General features: G+C 35.2%; 2 protein-coding genes and 1 non-coding gene across 4 annotated transcripts; all 3 read left to right on the top strand.

Moving 5' to 3' along the window:
• The first annotated feature begins 5,837 nt into the window (after window positions 1-5,837).
• On the top strand, window positions 5,838-5,946 carry LOC131176210 (small nucleolar RNA R71). The gene has a single exon (XR_009146335.1). It is a non-coding gene; the product is annotated as a small nucleolar RNA R71 (small nucleolar RNA).
• A 2,410-nt stretch (window positions 5,947-8,356) lies between these two features.
• On the top strand, window positions 8,357-11,253 carry LOC110649887 (cysteine-rich receptor-like protein kinase 10). The gene is made up of 7 exons (XM_058140337.1): window positions 8,357-9,244; window positions 9,393-9,533; window positions 9,612-9,733; window positions 9,862-10,072; window positions 10,179-10,416; window positions 10,524-10,674; window positions 10,763-11,253. Exons 1-7 carry the CDS (start codon window positions 8,431-8,433, stop codon window positions 11,084-11,086), a joined length of 2,001 nt encoding a protein of 666 aa, XP_057996320.1. The 5' UTR covers window positions 8,357-8,430; the 3' UTR covers window positions 11,087-11,253.
• Window positions 11,254-13,263: 2,010 nt separating this feature from the next.
• On the top strand, window positions 13,264-16,566 carry LOC110649891 (cysteine-rich receptor-like protein kinase 25). Of its 2 annotated transcripts, none has more exons than XM_058140338.1 (7): window positions 13,264-14,244; window positions 14,452-14,589; window positions 14,692-14,813; window positions 14,960-15,170; window positions 15,279-15,516; window positions 15,633-15,783; window positions 16,121-16,566. In XM_058140338.1, the coding sequence occupies exons 1-7, from the start codon at window positions 13,458-13,460 to the stop codon at window positions 16,451-16,453; spliced, it is 1,980 nt and encodes a 659-aa protein (XP_057996321.1). In that variant the 5' UTR covers window positions 13,264-13,457; the 3' UTR covers window positions 16,454-16,566. The 2 variants fall into 2 exon arrangements, with proteins under 2 accessions (XP_057996321.1, XP_057996322.1); XM_058140339.1 differs by having other exon boundaries at window positions 13,303-14,238.
• The last annotated feature ends 519 nt before the right edge of the window (window positions 16,567-17,085 follow it).

Here is a 17,085-nt window from a genome sequence, read left to right as displayed (position 1 = left end):
ATGAAATTTGACAAAATGAGGTTATGCAGAGTTGCATAAGCTATGCACTCTCCTTATGCACTTGCAATAAAGGTGAAAAATGGCAAGAATTTTGGTTATGCAGGATTGCATAAGCTATGCAGTTGCTTATGCGCAATTCAACAAAATCAAGAATGCAATAGAACATGAATTGCAAGTGTGAAAAATACCCGAGAATGATGAAATATAATTCTAGGAAACACATACCATGAGAAATTTTCATCAAAAACACATCAATATATTCAAAGTTCATCAAAAGTGCATCACACAAGCATGTAAAAATGGATTTTACGTAAAAGACCTTTGAGAGCTATGCCATTTTGACTCAAATTCTGCAAATCAACATTCAGTACATAAAACTCCATAAAAAAAATCTGTATGAAGTTGCATCTAACCACACATGATGAAATGAAGTCTCCAAGATTTGCCAAGAAAAATGCAACATTTCTACCTTGAATCCTACAACCCCAAAGGAGCTCGAAACTGCAAAAAATGACTCACTTACCACCATAATATCATTTGAAGCACAAATATTAGAAAATTATTCACCCAACCTCACCAAAAACACAAGTGATCTGCTGCAGATTCTATTTTTCTGCTCTGCAGAATGTACTTAGTTTTCCTTTGCAATAACCAGATTGCAGCTTTCAGCAGTTCACCAACCTTCCTCCATTTAAATACATCCAGCCTCATCAAAAACATAAGCCATTTTGCTGCAGACACCCTTTTTGCTGCAGAATGTACATTCCTCTGCATAAACCAGACTGCAGCTCCTGCACAGGTTATGCAGCAAAAACTTATCAGTTCTTTTGAAGGACAAAATTTTTTTCAAGTTAAGAATTACTTTCCCAACAGTTCACCAGCCTTTCTTCAGTGAATTACATCTACAAGAGACAAAATTTAACAATGTCAAAAATTGAATTTGGGGAGATTTAAGATAAAAACAAAATTAATGAAAATGAAAGTAAATCAACAAAAGCAAAATAAAAGGACTTGGGATGCCTCCCAAGAGAGCTAATTTATAGTCCTTAGCTGGACTCTTCATGAATTTTACTGAAAAGAGGTGAGGGATTGGAGAGCTTGTAACAGCTTGCTCCTAGTATTGGGTCTCCAGTTATGTAATGTTTCAATCTATGCCCATTGACCTTAAAATTCCCAGATTTTTCACTCCAAATTTCTATTGCTCCATAAGGGAAAACCTTAGAAACTCTATATGGACCAGTCCACCTTGACTTGAGTTTTCCAGGGAACAATTTCAATCTTGAGTTGAACAACAAAACTGAATCACCTTCTTTGAATTCCTTTTTCCTCAGATGCTTATCATGCCAAACTTTAGTTCTTTCTTTATAAATACTGCACTTTCATAAGCATCCATCCTCAATTCCTCAAGCTCATTAAGTTGTAACAACCTTTTCTCACCAAATTGCTTAAGATCAAAATTCAAGGTTTGAATGGCCCAATATGCTCTGTGTTCTAGCTCCACGGGTAAATGACAAGACTTACCATACACCAACCTAAAGGAGTAGTTCCTATAGGGTTTTGTAGGCGATCCTATATGCCCATAAAGCATCATCTAGTTTGATAGACCAATCTTTCCTAGAATTGTTCCTTTGCTTTCTCCAAAATATGCTTGATCTCTCTGTTAGAAAATTCAACTTGTCCTGAAGTTTGAGGATGGTATGGAGTAGCTATCTTGTGCACTACACCATACTTCCTCATTAAGCTCTCAAATTGCTTATTACAAAAATGGGAACCCCCATCACTAATTATAGCCCTAGGAGCTCCAAATCTGCTCAAGACAAATTTTTTCAAAAACTTTACTACCACTCTAGCATCATTAGTTGGAGTTGCAATAGCTTCCACCCACTTTGACACATAGTCAACCCCAACTAAGATGTATCTATTACTATATGAAGGAGGGAATGGCACCATAAAATCTATTCCCAAACATCAAATAATTCCACTTCAAGAATATTATTCAGGGCATTTGATCTCTTTTGACAAATTTCCACTCCTTTGACATTTATCACAATCCAACACAAATTTCCTCACATCCTTAAAAGATTTGGCCAAAAGAAACCAGCTTGCAAAATTTTACTAGCTGTCTTAGAGATGCCAAAATGTCCTCCATAATCGAAGCATGACAATGATGCAAAATACTGGATTTCCTCTTCAGGAATACATCTTCTAATTAGACCATCACAACATCTCCTAAAGAGTAAAGGGTCATCCCATCTATAAAACTTCACCTCATGCAAGAACTTTTTCTTTTGTTGCCATGTCATACCTAGAGGTAAAACTCCACAAGATAGATAATTCACAAAGTCTGCATACCAAGGTAGTTTAGCAACAAGAGAGAAAAGTTGGTCATCCAAGAAAAACTCATCAATAGGGATTTCATCCAATTCTTCACCATCCAATTTCAACCTACTAAGATTATCAAGAATTACATTTTCAGCTCCTTCTTATCTCTAATCTCCAAATCAAACTCTTGTAGCATCGAATCCACCTAATGAGCCTCGGTTTGGCCTCCTTTTCTGAGCAAATACACGATGGCTGCATGATCTGAAAATATAACTACCTTTGAGTCAATAATGTAAGGTCGAACTTTTCCAATGCAAAGACAATTGCCAAAAATTCCTTTTCGGTTGTTGCATAATTTATTTGAGCCTCATCCGTTGTTCTACTAGCATAATAAATAGCATAAGCCTTTTGTCCTTTCTTTGACCAAGAAACGCCCCAATTGCATAGTTGCTAGCATCACACATAATTTCAAAAGGTAGGCTCCAATCGGTGGTTGCATGATTGGTGCAAGATGATGAGCTTGCTTCAACTCGCAAAAGGCATCCAAACACTCTTGGTCAAATTCAAATGGTGTGTCATTACTTAACAAATTAGACAAAGGTTTAGCTATTTTAGAAAAATCCTTAATAAAGCGTCAGAGAACCCGGCATGTCCTAGGAAACTTGAATTCCCTTGACATTGGTAGGAGGAGCCATCTTCTCTATCACTTCAACTTTGGCTTTATCAACCTCTATTCCTCTGTTAGACACCAAATGTCCAAGCACTATCCCTTCTGAACCATGAAATGACACTTTTCCCAGATTTAACACAAGGTCGATTCGCACATCATTGCAAAATTTTAGAAAGGTTAGCCAAGCATATATCAAATGAAGATCCATAAATGAAAAATCGTCCATAAAAACCTCCATTATGTCTTCAATGAAATCGAGAAGATTGCCATCATGCACCTCTGAAAAGTGGTGGTGCATTACACAACCCAAATGGCATCCTTCTATAAGCAAAGGTTCCATATGGACAAGTAAAAGTGGTTTCTCTTGATCATTTGGATGGATAGGGATTTGAAAAAAACTGAATATCCATCTAAATAGCAAAAGTAAGAATGCCTAGCTAGTCTTTCCAACATTTGATCAATGAAGGAAGTGGAAAATGATCTTTTCTAGTGGCAACATTTAATTTTCTGTAATCTATGCACATTCGCCAACTAGTCACCGTTCTAGTGGGAATTAATTCATTATTTTCATTTTTACCACCGTCATTCCACCCTTTTTGGGACAACATGTACCTGGCTCACCCAAGTCTTATGCGAGATGGGATATATGATCCTGCATCAAGCAACTTCAAAATTTCCTTTTAACAACTTCTTTCATATTTGGGTTTAACCTCCTTTGATGTTCAATAGATGGTTTACAATTTTCTTCCAAACTGATTCTATGCATGCAAAAGTGTGGGCTTATTCCTTAATGTCATCTATGGTGTATCCCAAAACTTTCCTAAATTGTCTCAACACTCTTAACAACTTATCAACTTCTAAAGTACTCAAGTTTGCATTTACAATTCTTTGGATAAGTGTTATTAGTGCCAAGAAATTCATACACAGTGAGAAGGAAGTTGCTTAAGTTCTACCTTAGGTGCATCTTCTTCCTTGAATGATGATTGCTTAATTCTGCTTTTTCCTTTTGTATGAGTTGAAAAGCTGGAGCGAGAAATGAATGGTGGACTTCCCTCTAAGTGTTGAGTATATGCGACTTCATGAGGGTTGTCATAGTCTATGCCTCCTCCATGAACCAAACAATTTTCAAGTGGATCTTACGGATATTTCTTCCTGAAGTGTTCTTCAACCAGCTTATCAATAATATCAACTCTCAAGCAAGTATCAGCTTCAGAATGATGCTTCTTCATAGAGTTATTAATATTGAAAATTAATTGCTCTTCACCAACCCTAAGAGTAAGCTTTTCTCCTTTCACATCAATCAATTCTCCTGCTGTAGCTAGAAAGGGTCTCCCTAATATAATTGGAATATTGGAATCTTCCTCCATGTCCAAGATGACAAAGTCAGCAGTATATAGAACTTTCCAACCTTGAGGGCACATTCTCCAAAATCCCTTCAGATACTTGATTGTTCTGTCATTAATCAAGAGAAATGTGGGTTGGCTTTAGATCTCCCATGTTGAGCTTCTCATAGATAGAAAGGGGCATAAGGCTAACACTGCCCCTAAATCACATAGAGCTTTTGTAGAACAAGACTCTCCAATGTGGCATGGAATTGAAAAACTCCTGGATCCTTAAGCTTTGGAGGAAGTTTCCTTTGGAGGATAGCACTACATTCTTACATCAAAGCTACGGTTTCATCATCTTCAAGTTTTCTCTTGTTTGAGAGAATTTCTTTCAAGAATTTTGCATAAGAGGGCATTTGTGAAAGAGCATCAACAAAGGCACATTTATGTAAAGCTTCTTCAAAACCTCTAAGAACTTCCCAAATTGCCTATCAAGCTTGGCTTTGTGAAATCTTTGTGGAAAGGGAAGTTGTGGCTTGTAGGGCTCGGGAGGTATATATTTCTCTTCTTTTCTTCAAATTTCTCCTTACATTTTTCTCGCACTTTCTTGTTTTTCACTCTCATCGTTCCTTTTTCATTTCTCTCTTCTCACTTGTTTCACTCTTCTCATCATTTATAACTTTACCACTTCTTAAAGTAATAGCTTGACAATGCTCTCTTGGATTTTCTGGTTGACTTGGAAGCTTTCCAAAAGATTTGGCACTTGAGGAAGATGCTTGTTGTGCAATCTGGTTTTCCAAAGATTCTGTGTGTTTGCATTTGTTCCAGCCTTGCTTTCACCTCTCTCATCTCCTCATCATGCTTATTTTGGTTGGCAAGAATCTGTTGCAATAAAGCTTGATGGTGGAATTTCGTTCTTCTTTGTTTTGGTGGAGGGTTCATATTTTTCTGTGAAAATTGGGCAATGGTTGCCTATTTTGCTGATATGGTACTTGACTCTTTGTTGTGGTTGAAAATTCGATTTTGAACTTGATTTTGCTGATTGCCCCATGAAAAGTTGGGATGATTCCTCCAATTTGGATTGTAAGTTTGAGAATAAGGATTCCCCATTTGCTTGTTTTCATAATTACCAACATATCCGCTTGTTCTCCATAATCTACTCCACGGTGGTAGTTTCCTCTGCATAAGCCACTTGTTGTGAACTTCCGGTGATGATGTTGAACTAACCAACATACTCAAATCTTCCATCTTCTTAGCAAGGACATTTGTAAGTGCATCAAACTTTGCATTAATCATGTTGAATGGATCAAGATCATACATTCCAGTGACTTGCCTTTTACGAGTTGGGTGGTCCTCTTGGACTACTCCAAAGATGAGTATTCTTTGCAATTTTCTCTAATAACTCATAAGCTTCATCTTCATGCTTTATAATAAATTCTCCTCCTATTTGAGCATCAATAATTCCTCTGATTGCAGGAGTGACATTTGTGTAGAAATTCTGATTTATCATCCATTTTGGAATGGCATGATGTGGGCATAATCTCTCTAATTCCTTCCATCTCATCCATGATTCATAGAGAGTTTCATCTTCTCTTGGTCCGAAAAGTCGTCATTTGATTCCTCGGCTCTTGAGTTTTCAGTGGAAAATATTGTGCAAGAAATGCATCAGTTAGTTGCTCCCAATTTGTAATGGAGTTGTGAGGTAAAGAATCAAGCCAATCCAATGCTCTATCTTTCAAAGAGAATGGGAATAGCTTCAATCTTGCTGCATCATCAGACACTCCAGGTTGTTTTTGCATGTCGCAAATCATAGCAAACTTCTTCAGGTGTGTGTGTGGATTTTCAGAAGGATGTCCTCCAAATTGAGAGTTTTGGATCATTTGAAGAACTCCAAAATCTATTTTGTAACTGTTCGCATCAATCCTTGGTCTTGCTATGCTCTCTCTCAAGTCATCAAAACGAGGAAAAGCATGATCCATCATACTCCCCCTAGGCACGTTTGCATTAACAACTTCTTCCCCTTGGGCTTCATTTTCATTGTTTTGACCATTTCCAGCATTACCAACACCAATTCTAATTCTTTCATCAGCCATATCTGCTTCTAATTCAGTTTCTCTCGAAGCTTCCTTCCTTCTTCTGGTTTCTTTCTTGTTGGCCTTATAAAATTTCTCAATTTCAGGATTAAACAGTAAGGTTGTGTCACTTGAGCTTCTAGCTCTTCTCATAAAAGATTAAAGTACCTGAAAAAGAACAAACAAACACAAAATGAAAAGATAGAAAAGATAAAACTAAAAACAACTAAAATAATCAAGAATTCAATCTTAAACAAACAACTCCCCGGCAACGGCGCCAAAAACTTGATGCGTCCCAACCGCAAGTGCACGGGTCGTACAAGTAGTATAGAAAAATATCGATTCCACGAGGAGTTGTGTTAATGATTGAATTTTCGATATAAAAGTTGACTAAATTGAAGTATTTATGAGATTAAAATGATGAATTAATGGGTAATGGAGTATGAAATCTAAATGTGCAAAATTAATATTCTATTCAAAAATGTATTAATTAAACTAAAATTGCATCAAATAGAAATAAGCAAGTTCAGATATGGCAATATTTAAATTGGCAAATGATTAAATTCGATTAGAAATTAACAATGGTAAAAAGATGATTAGGAGTTCGGTTTCATATTCGAGCTATTTTGGGATTTTAAATTGGTTGTCCAATCTTATGAAACTTATGAGTTTTAAGGAGATTAATTCTTAAATCCTTTGAATTCCCTTTCGAGTGAGACAAAGAGTGCCTTAATCAAACTAATCCTACTTTCGTGGAGTTAGAATTAATTAAGACCCATTAAGTTCCTTAATTAATCTGTGAATCCTCTTAATCCTTAGCCTATTTCTAGGTCTAAGTTAATTAAGTTCAATTTCTGATTATCTATCACAAGGCCTTCTCCTTTCGATTGCTTCAACCATGGATTAAGAACATTACTCAATGGGATCCTACATTAAGCATGTCATTAAGCATACAAGAAATGAATAAAACTCATTAAGACCACAAAATATGGATTACCCAATCAAAATCCACAAAATATCTCAAATATTACAACCCTTACTCCGAATCAAAAGTAAACTACTCACTATCCATAATGCTTACAAGCTATGATGAGTTTAAATGGAAATAAAGCTTTAATCTAAGCTAAGAAGTAAGAAATTAAACACTAGAAATGTGGAAAAATGTAAAGGAAGGAAGAAATGCAAATCTTGGTTAAAAATGGTGTGGAAGGTGAAAATGACTCCTCAAATTACGCTTAGCCTCCTCCTTTCTTTCTTTGCTCCTTGCCTTTTTCTAAAATGAGAAAATGGGACTATATATAGCATTTTTCGACATGGAGCCCTAAAATAGTATGTTCTAGGAGGAATACATTAAGGGAATCTTCTCACTCATTAATGAACTCTTTATGGGATTTGCATAAGTGGATCGCATAAGTTATCTGATCCCTTATGCGATTCATGATTACTGGGTCACTTATGCGGTTTGCATGACTTAGTGCATAGGTTATGCACAATTTCGTGAATCTGCATAAGGGAGGTGAGAATGTGCATAAGCTATGCGATCTCCTTATGCACATTTAATTTGGATTCTGAGCGATGTTCTTCCTCCTTATGCAGCATAGCTTATCATGCAAGTTATGCATGATTTGGTCTATGCATATTTTAGCTTGAAAACTTGCTTTTGACATCTTTTTGCTGTAGAAGACACTCCTCAATGGCAAAATTCTCTTTAGTCCTTCAAAAACACCATTTTTCCTACAAAACAAAGCAAAAATTACAAATTAATCCAAAGTTGACAATTATGGAAAACTAACTAAATAACTAATGAAATTAGCTAAAAATGACTAATAACCAAATAAAATGATTGTGAAATTAGACCTAAATGACTATGCAAAATATATGCATCATACCCCTAACACTAACTAAATCACAGTATGTATACGTCTTCACTCACAGAAGAATAATTAATTTTAAGAAAGGTTAAAAAAAAAAAAAAATTGTATCCCTTGACACGAGCTAACATAAAAGGGAGCGAGAGGAAGAGGAAACCAGTAATCAAGAAATGGATTCTTGCAATATCTTCATAAACCTTTTGTTAACCATCACACTTTGCTTCTTCACCCTCCCTGCCGGAGCACAAATTGTCTATCTGTACACGTATTGTCCAAACTCAACCACTTACCCAGTAAACAGTATCTATGATAGAAATCTCAATTCCCTGCTCTCTTCACTTTCCTCCAATTCCACGCAAAAGAATGGATTCTACAATACCACCGCTGGTCAAGACCCATCCAACACGGCCTACGGCCTCTACCTCTGTCGTGGGGATGTTGCCATGGACGTCTGCCAAGATTGTGTAGTGACTGCAAGCAAAGAGATCGTTCGAAAATGCCCCAGAAACAACGAATCCGTCATATACTATGACGAGTGTATGTTGCGTTATTCCAACAAATCTTTCTTCTCTCAAGTGCAGTATCGTCCCTGGTTACCAATTTTGAACACCCAGAATGTAAGTGAGGTAGAGAGATTCATGAGGTTGTTGGAGAAAACAATGAATGATACAGCCGCAAGGGCAGCAAATGATCAGTCCGGCTCCGGCAAGAAGTTTGCCACCGGAGAAGTGAATTTCACAAGCTTTCAGTCTCTGTACACACTTGTGCAGTGTACGCCGGATTTGTCAGCTCAGGCGTGTAATTCTTGTCTTCACGAGGCCATCGCTAGGCTTCCCAGTTGCTGTGAGGGAAAGAGAGGGGGCAGGTCTATATTCCCTAGCTGTAACGTTATATATGAACTGTACCAGTTTTATCGAGTTGAGGCGACCGCCCCAGCGCCGTCTCCGGTACCAGTGCTTCTCCCTCCAGCTCCAAGGTCTAGAGGTGCGATGAAAGTGTCTGTAATTTTTTCCCTTTTTGTTAATTTGGCTCAGATGTGGAACTCGAATCATCCCTACAACATCGGAAATAACTTCAATTCTACTTAGCTAAACTTAATATTACTAACTACTGTTGAGTTTTGGCTATGCAGGGAAAAGTCAGATTTCTACGGGAACCATAATTGCTATTGTTGTTCCAACTGTCATCTCTGTTCTGGCTTTTGCCATTGGCTGCTGTTTACTAGTAAGAAAATCACGGAAGAAATTCAATACAACTCTAGAAGATCAAAGTGGTAAAAATTTGTAACTACACAATTTTATTTGAAGGATTTGACCGCTTTATTCATTGGATATTTTATTTGGTTGTATAGTTGGGGGTGATATTTCAACTATAGAGTCCTTGCAATTTGATTTTGGTGTCATAGAAGCTGCCACAAACAAGTTTTCTTACGATAACAAGTTAGGTGAAGGTGGATTTGGAGTGGTTTACAAGGTGAGAAATTTTTTCTATGTGTGCATGACTATACAATTTTTGCTAGAAGCTCTCTTTCTGTTGAGGTAAATGATCTAATGATCTATTAATTAGATGGACTATAACAATTCGGTGGGATTCTTTTTCAGGGCATACTTCCTAATGGACAGGAAATTGCTGTGAAAAGGCTGTCTTTATACTCAGGGCAAGGTCTAGAACAATTTAAGAATGAGGTTGTATTGGTGTCCAAGCTACAACACAGAAATCTTGTGAGGCTATTGGGATTTTGCGTGGAAGGAGAAGAAAAGATACTCATCTATGAATTTGTGCCCAACAAAAGTCTTGACTACTTCCTATTCGGTCTTGCTCCATCCATACATTTCTTCTTTCTTATTTTTTATGTCAAATATGTTCTCAACTATGCCTATGTTCTAAATTTAACTTGCAATAATTTTTGTGTGCCTAGATCCTGAAAAACAAGGACTGTTAGATTGGTCAAGACGTTACAAGATTTTAGGAGGGATAGCTCGAGGAATTCTTTATCTCCATGAAGATTCTCGGCTTAGAATTATACATCGTGATCTCAAAACTAGCAATATATTGCTAGATGCAGATTTGAACTCCAAAATTTCAGATTTTGGAATGGCGAAGATTTTAGGAGTAGATCAAACTCAGGACAATACAAACAGGATTGTCGGAACATAGTAAGTTATTTACAGTTTTCATTTTCTTCTCCCACGTCTCACAGATTATTATAAGCTTCTTATGAAGCTTTACTGATATAACTATATTGGATGCTGCTTCTCTGCAGTGGTTATTTATCTCCTGAGTACGCTATGCACGGTCAATATTCTTTGAAGTCTGATATCTATAGTTTCGGTGTTATTGTTCTGGAGATTATAAGTGGCAAGAAGATTAGTTCTTTTGATCAATCAGACGATGCTGAGGATCTCTTGAGCTATGTGAGCACAACCCAAATTTGCAATCTTACTTTCACTAGCTAGTGGATTATTATTATTATTATTGAACATTGTTTCATGATTTTTGCAGGCATGGAAACACTGGAGCAAAGGAACAGCCTTGCAATTTATGGATGAGGCTTTAATGGATTCATATTCGAAAAATGAAGTGATCAGATGCTTACAACTTGGTTTATTATGTGTTCAAGAAAATCCAGCTAAGAGGCCTACAATGGGAACAATAGTTCTTATGCTGGATAGTTACTCTGTTGCTCTTCCAATGCCTCAGAAACCAGCATTTTTTCTTCACAGTGGAACAAATCAGTGGAAAGAATTGGGACCCAATCAAACCGCAAGCAAGTCAATGCCATGTTCCGTGGATGAGGCCTCCATCACTGAGGTATACCCTCGGTAGAAATGAGCAAATATAGGCTCACACAGAATTAATAAGCTTTTGAATTGTACTATTTTCTGAAAACTTTTATTTGGAAAAACCATATATGGTTTTTGTCGCAACAGAATTGGAAAATGTATGTGATATTATGCCTTTCCCATATAATGAGATGAAATGTAACGCTGTTATCTCAGGTCTTGAAAAGGGAAAAGTTCTCAATAGAGACGCAGATTAGGCACAAAATTGGGGTAAATTATATCATATGTTATTTAACTTTTGAGGTAGTTTTAAGTTGTTTAACTTCATTTTGTTGTTTAAAATCTCTTACTTTAATTTTGATTTAGAAATATCCGTCTGCCTTATAATAAAGAAAAAAATTTATTATTTTAACTCTCTTTAAAAAAAAAAAAATTTAATTTTGATGGACGAGGGCTTGTGAGTGGAGGCGGGTCTTGCTTTTTCAGCGTCCGGCGGCTAGATCAGAAAGAACTCTCAGGGTCTCAGTTCTCTCTAGATGGACAATTCTTACAAGTAAGATGGACAATTTTTTTAATGTAAATTTTCTATAATAAAATTAAAACTATGGGATTTTATTAAAAAAAATATGAAATTGAGGATAGACATCAAACTACTCCTACAGTTTAGAATGGTATATTTTAACCCACAAAAATGAGAACTTGTATATTTTAATTCGGTGTCTTGAATGAGCTATTGGTTTAGCACATTTGAGCAAGAAAATTATTATTATTATTATTATCTTTTTACATAAATTTCAGTATATTCCTGCGCGTATACAAAATCCACTGGATTTCACCAGCTTCGTTGAAATCAAGAAACCACCGTGTGGAAAACGTCACACCAGCAGCTAAGGGTGGTCACTGCCCGATTTCAATCAGAATTGAATTGAAATTAATTCAATTAAAATCAGAATGAATTTTAAATTGGATTGAAATTATCATTTTGTTGTTTGATTCAGGTTCATATTTTTTAAAGATTGTGAATTGACGGTTTCGAATGAGATTGAATTGACGATTCTAAACTGGATCAAATCGGTAAATACAAAAAAATTCAATAAATACCTCACTCCACTCCTAATTCATTTATATATATCATTAATTATTTACACAATTATTTTCTATATTCTCTTTAATTCTTAATACTCTTTTAATTTCTCTCAAATTTTCTAAATAATTATTTTTTACACTCCTTTTAATTCTTAGTACTCTTATAATTCTCCTACTTTATTAATTTATATAATTAATGAAATTTTTAATACTATCTCAATTACTCTATTATTATTTTATATCTTTAATAAAATTTTCAATATCATCTATTTTAATTTTTTTCTCTTTTACACTGTTTTAATTATCAATTATCATAAAATTTTTAAAAACATGGCAACGAAAAATTTTGATTCCTCTAAATTTTAAAGGAATACATAGATAAAATTAAATTTAAGCACTTATTTTTAATTTTTTTAAAAAAATTAATTTTATTTTCAATTTTTATATAAATTCAAGTCTTTACTTATTAAATTTTTCTTAAAAATAAGTTATTTTTATTTTTTTCTCCTCTTATTTTAATTAAAAAATTTCTAAAACAAATTAAAATAATTTTATAAATATAACTTAAATTTTAAATCAATAAAATTTTTTTATCTAAATCACTCTTAAACCATTCTTAAATCACTTTTATCCTCAAAATCATATCAAACCATCTTTTTTTTTAATTTTCTTTCAAATTATTTTAAATCAGTACTTGAATTGAAATTGATAATTCACGGGTCGTCTTTCAACTCATCCTATAATTATTTGATTTAAATTTATAATTTTATTAAACTTGAATTGACGATTCAAAAGTCATAGAGGACAGTTCCGTGGCCAACCCGACCAGCAGCTAACCTTTCTCAAGGAGCAATAGTCAAGATTTTTGGCCCCACAAACAATTTTCTTGATGAAATATCTGGCACTATGGCTTGGCTTGAGATTTGGGTTCTTAATCGACCAATCGGAAGATTCCTTTTATCAAGGTTGTGTATCTCGTCAACCTCCATGATTGCAACAGCATAGCAAGGTTTCACTTTATAGCGTGGGCCGCACCCTCCACTTGCGTCGAGAAAATTCAAACCGCACCCTCCACTTGCCTCCAGAAGATTCAAAACGTCGTAGAAACTATCACCTTCAACGTCAGGTCAGGTCAGGTCACAGGTCAAGACAATTTGGGTTCCACTTGCAAGTTTGCTTCAGTCCTTTCCTGATCCCTTCCCTCTCTCTCTCTCTCTCACCGCAAAATACAAAAATAGGGAACCATGAATTAAGGAATTAGAACAAAGAAAAAACTGGATTTACATTACTTCTGAAAGAAAATTGACATTAATCAATAATCATCCGAAATGCTTCGCTTGCTCTTCACGATCCTTGTGTTGATTTTCATGCTTTACTTGCTTTGCCCAACCAGTGCAGCAGCCCCTACTTACAGCGTCCACTATTGCACAAATACAACTATTTTCACCCCCAATAGCACTTACCAGGCCAATCTCAACTCCGTTCTCTCCGCTCTTGCCTCCAACGCCACAAGCAGCAATGGATTCTACAACTTTTCTGCTGGCAGAGAACCCCCTGATGTTGTGTACGGTCTCTTTCTCTGCCGTGGCGACCTCTCTCCAGTTGCCTGTAAAGAATGCGTGGACACAGCAGCCAAAGAGATAATCCGCCGCTGCCCCAAAGAAAAGGAATCTTATATTTGGTATGAAGAATGTTTATTACGTTATAATAACCAGTCTATCTTCTCCATCATCAGAGAAGTGCCTGGCTTTGATTTGCCTGATCCACAGAATGTTACGGAACCAGAGCGCTTCAATCAGTTGTTAGCCAGTACAATGAACAGTTTAGCTTCAAAAGCAGCATCTGAACAATCCGTTAAAAAGTTTGCAACTGATGAAGAAAAGTTTACGAGTTCTGAAACACTTTACAGTCTAGTGCAGTGCACGCCAGATCTCTCTGAGTACCTTTGCAATAGATGTTTTCAATCTGCAATAGCTGGTCTTCCCATGTGCTGCATTGGGAAACGAGGTGGAAAGATTCTGCTTCCAAGCTGTGTTATTAGGTACGAACTGTTTCCGTTCTACCGAGTCAATACCACTGTTCCAGTACCCTCACCTTCAACAACAAAAGGTAAAGGTACTTCTTTTTCTTCAAGTTTTTTCCCTTTTTGTTAAAAATATGAGAACCATTATCTGGTTCTTGAAGACTTCTGGATTAGATTAGGAAGCCCACCTAAAACAAATAAGAATTGAAGGAACAATTAGGTCGTTTGAATTGGCTTTAGTAAAACAAATATTGTTTCAAAATGGGTAATTTTCAATCTTTCTTTTATACTGTATGCAGGAAAAAGACAGATCTCAGTACAGATAGTTGCTGCCATTATTATTCCCGTAGTTATATCCTTGGTGCTACTGGCCCTGGGCATTTGTTTTCTAAGGAGGAGAGCAATGAAGAAATACAATGCCTTAAGAGAACAAAATGGTAATTTCAGTTTAGTACCAATCTTAGAATCTTTCAGATTTTTTTCATGTTCGTGGATGTCTGAGAGGACTGAGCTGTTCAACTCTTTATTTGGTTGTATAGTTGGGGATGAAATTACAGATGTTAACTCCTTGCAATTTGATTTGGCCATAATCCAGTCTGCCACAAACAACTTCTCTGCTGACAACAAGATAGGTGAAGGTGGATTTGGTACAGTGTACAAGGTAAGATATTGCTTCTTTTTTCTTTTATGTAGCACAATTTGCTATAATATGTAAAATGATCAGTTTGAATACTCAGAATTCTTGAATTGGCACTCCTATTTTCTAAGCAATATAATGACTAATCAATAATCATGGAATGATTTCAGGGTAAACTGTATAATGGGCAAGAAATAGCCGTGAAGAGGCTATCAAGGGACTCTGGGCAAGGTCTAACAGAGTTTAAGAATGAGGTGATGTTGGTCGCTAAGCTTCAGCACAAAAATCTGGTGCGGCTACAGGGATTTTGCGCAGATAGAAAAGAAAAGATACTTGTATACGAATATGTGCCTAATGGAAGCCTTGACCGCTTTCTATTTGGTTTGGATCTTCTAAACACATCTAATTCTTAAATTTTCTTCAGTTTCTTGGCTAGTGGATCTTCTTCCTTATTTTCACTTGAATTGGTTGGTTTTGATGATTGTTTAGACACTGAAAAACAAGGAAAGCTGAATTGGCCAAGACGCTACAAGATTATTGAAGGAATTGCTCGGGGTTTGTTTTACCTTCAAGAAGACTCGAGGGTGAGAATTATCCATCGTGATCTCAAAACTAGTAATATTTTATTAGATGAGGATACAAATGCGAAAATTTCAGATTTTGGCATGGCAAGAATTTTTGGGGTGGATCAAACGCAAGCAAATACAAGAAGAATTGTTGGTACCTTGTAAGTTCACATTTCTACATGCAAAATTCGATTCAATTAGTTCTTTAAACTTTTACCGATGGCTAAAGGATTGATAATTTGGAGTAATGCTCCTGAGTATTGTTGCTGTTTTGTAGTGGGTATATGGCTCCAGAGTATGCAATGCTTGGACATTACTCTGTGAAGTCAGATGTATATAGTTTTGGAGTCTTAATTCTTGAGATAATAAGCGGCAAAAAGAACAGTTCTTTTTGTCAATCAGATGGAGCTGAGGACCTCTTGAGCTATGTGAGTATTAACCATACATATACTTTTTTATTTTTATAAATTATGGAACTTTATTAATAAAATCTAGAAAAAAAACTCATCTTAGAGATGTTGAAACTAAACCTAGATTATTAGACCATCCTATTACACCCAAAACTAAGTACCGCAAGTTAAAAAAACCTGGTAGAATTACTAATAACCTTCCAAAAGTCACACCAATTCCAAAATCAAGCCAACCGTTCTACAATCTATCACTATTCTTTAACCTTCTGCAACTTTCCTACGTGAGTGTTAACCAGTTACTCTTAGCTTTTCTATATATGCATAATCATTAACATTGCTTAACAATGTGTTGCAGGCATGGAAACATTGGTGCAATGAGACACCACTGCAATTTATGGATCCAGTTCTCAGAGATTCTTATAAAAGAAATGAGATCATTAGATGCATGCATCTTGGTTTGTTGTGTGTTCAGGAAAATCCAGGTGATAGGCCTACCATGAAATCAATAATTATCATGCTTAGCAGTTCCTCCATTGCTTTGCCACTGCCAGAACAACCTGGATTTTTCCTTCACGGTGGAACAGACATGAATACCCAATCAAAGGAGCTGGAATCTAATCAATCTGCTAGTAGGTCTATACAATTATCTGTCAATGAAATGTCAGTTACTGAATTATACCCTCGTTAGAGCAAGTAATTAGCCGATAATAAGGTTTCTGTAAAAGCTTGTTGATCGAGAATATTGGTTTACAACATTTTTTTATCACATTGATTATGAAAGTGTTTGGTTTGATTTATAAATTGATTAAATCTATTTATAAGTAGAAAGTTAAAGTAAATTAGTGTTTGGTTTTGATTTATAAGTTAAAAAAATTATTTAAAATAAGTGAAAAATCAGAAATTAAAATATTTTACTTATAACTTATTCTAAAATTATTTTTTAATGAAATAAAAAACTATATTACTCTAATAATTTAAAAAAAAATATGAACATTATGCTAATTTTAACAATTATAATTTCTAATTTCATATCCTTATTGGTAATTTTAGTAAATAAAATTATTTTAAGTATATTTTAATCAAATCTTTAAATTATTTAAAAATTATTTTTAAATAATTTTATTAAATAATTAATTATTTATTTTTAATTTAATTTATAAATTAAAAAATATATTTAAATAAAAAATTAGAAATAAGCAGACAAATCTAAATAATAATTTACTGTTTACATCACTTGATTCTGTGTCTAAACTGTCAAATCTATCATAATTTATACGACTTTACATTTCCATAAACCTTGGCTTTCTATTAGTCTATGGA

This window comes from Hevea brasiliensis, chromosome 18 (assembly GCF_030052815.1).
Source record: "Hevea brasiliensis isolate MT/VB/25A 57/8 chromosome 18, ASM3005281v1, whole genome shotgun sequence".
Taxonomy (NCBI): Eukaryota; Viridiplantae; Streptophyta; class Magnoliopsida; order Malpighiales; family Euphorbiaceae; genus Hevea; species Hevea brasiliensis.
Note: the sequence above shows the minus strand (reverse complement) of the source record. Positions and strands in the feature narration are given on the sequence as shown.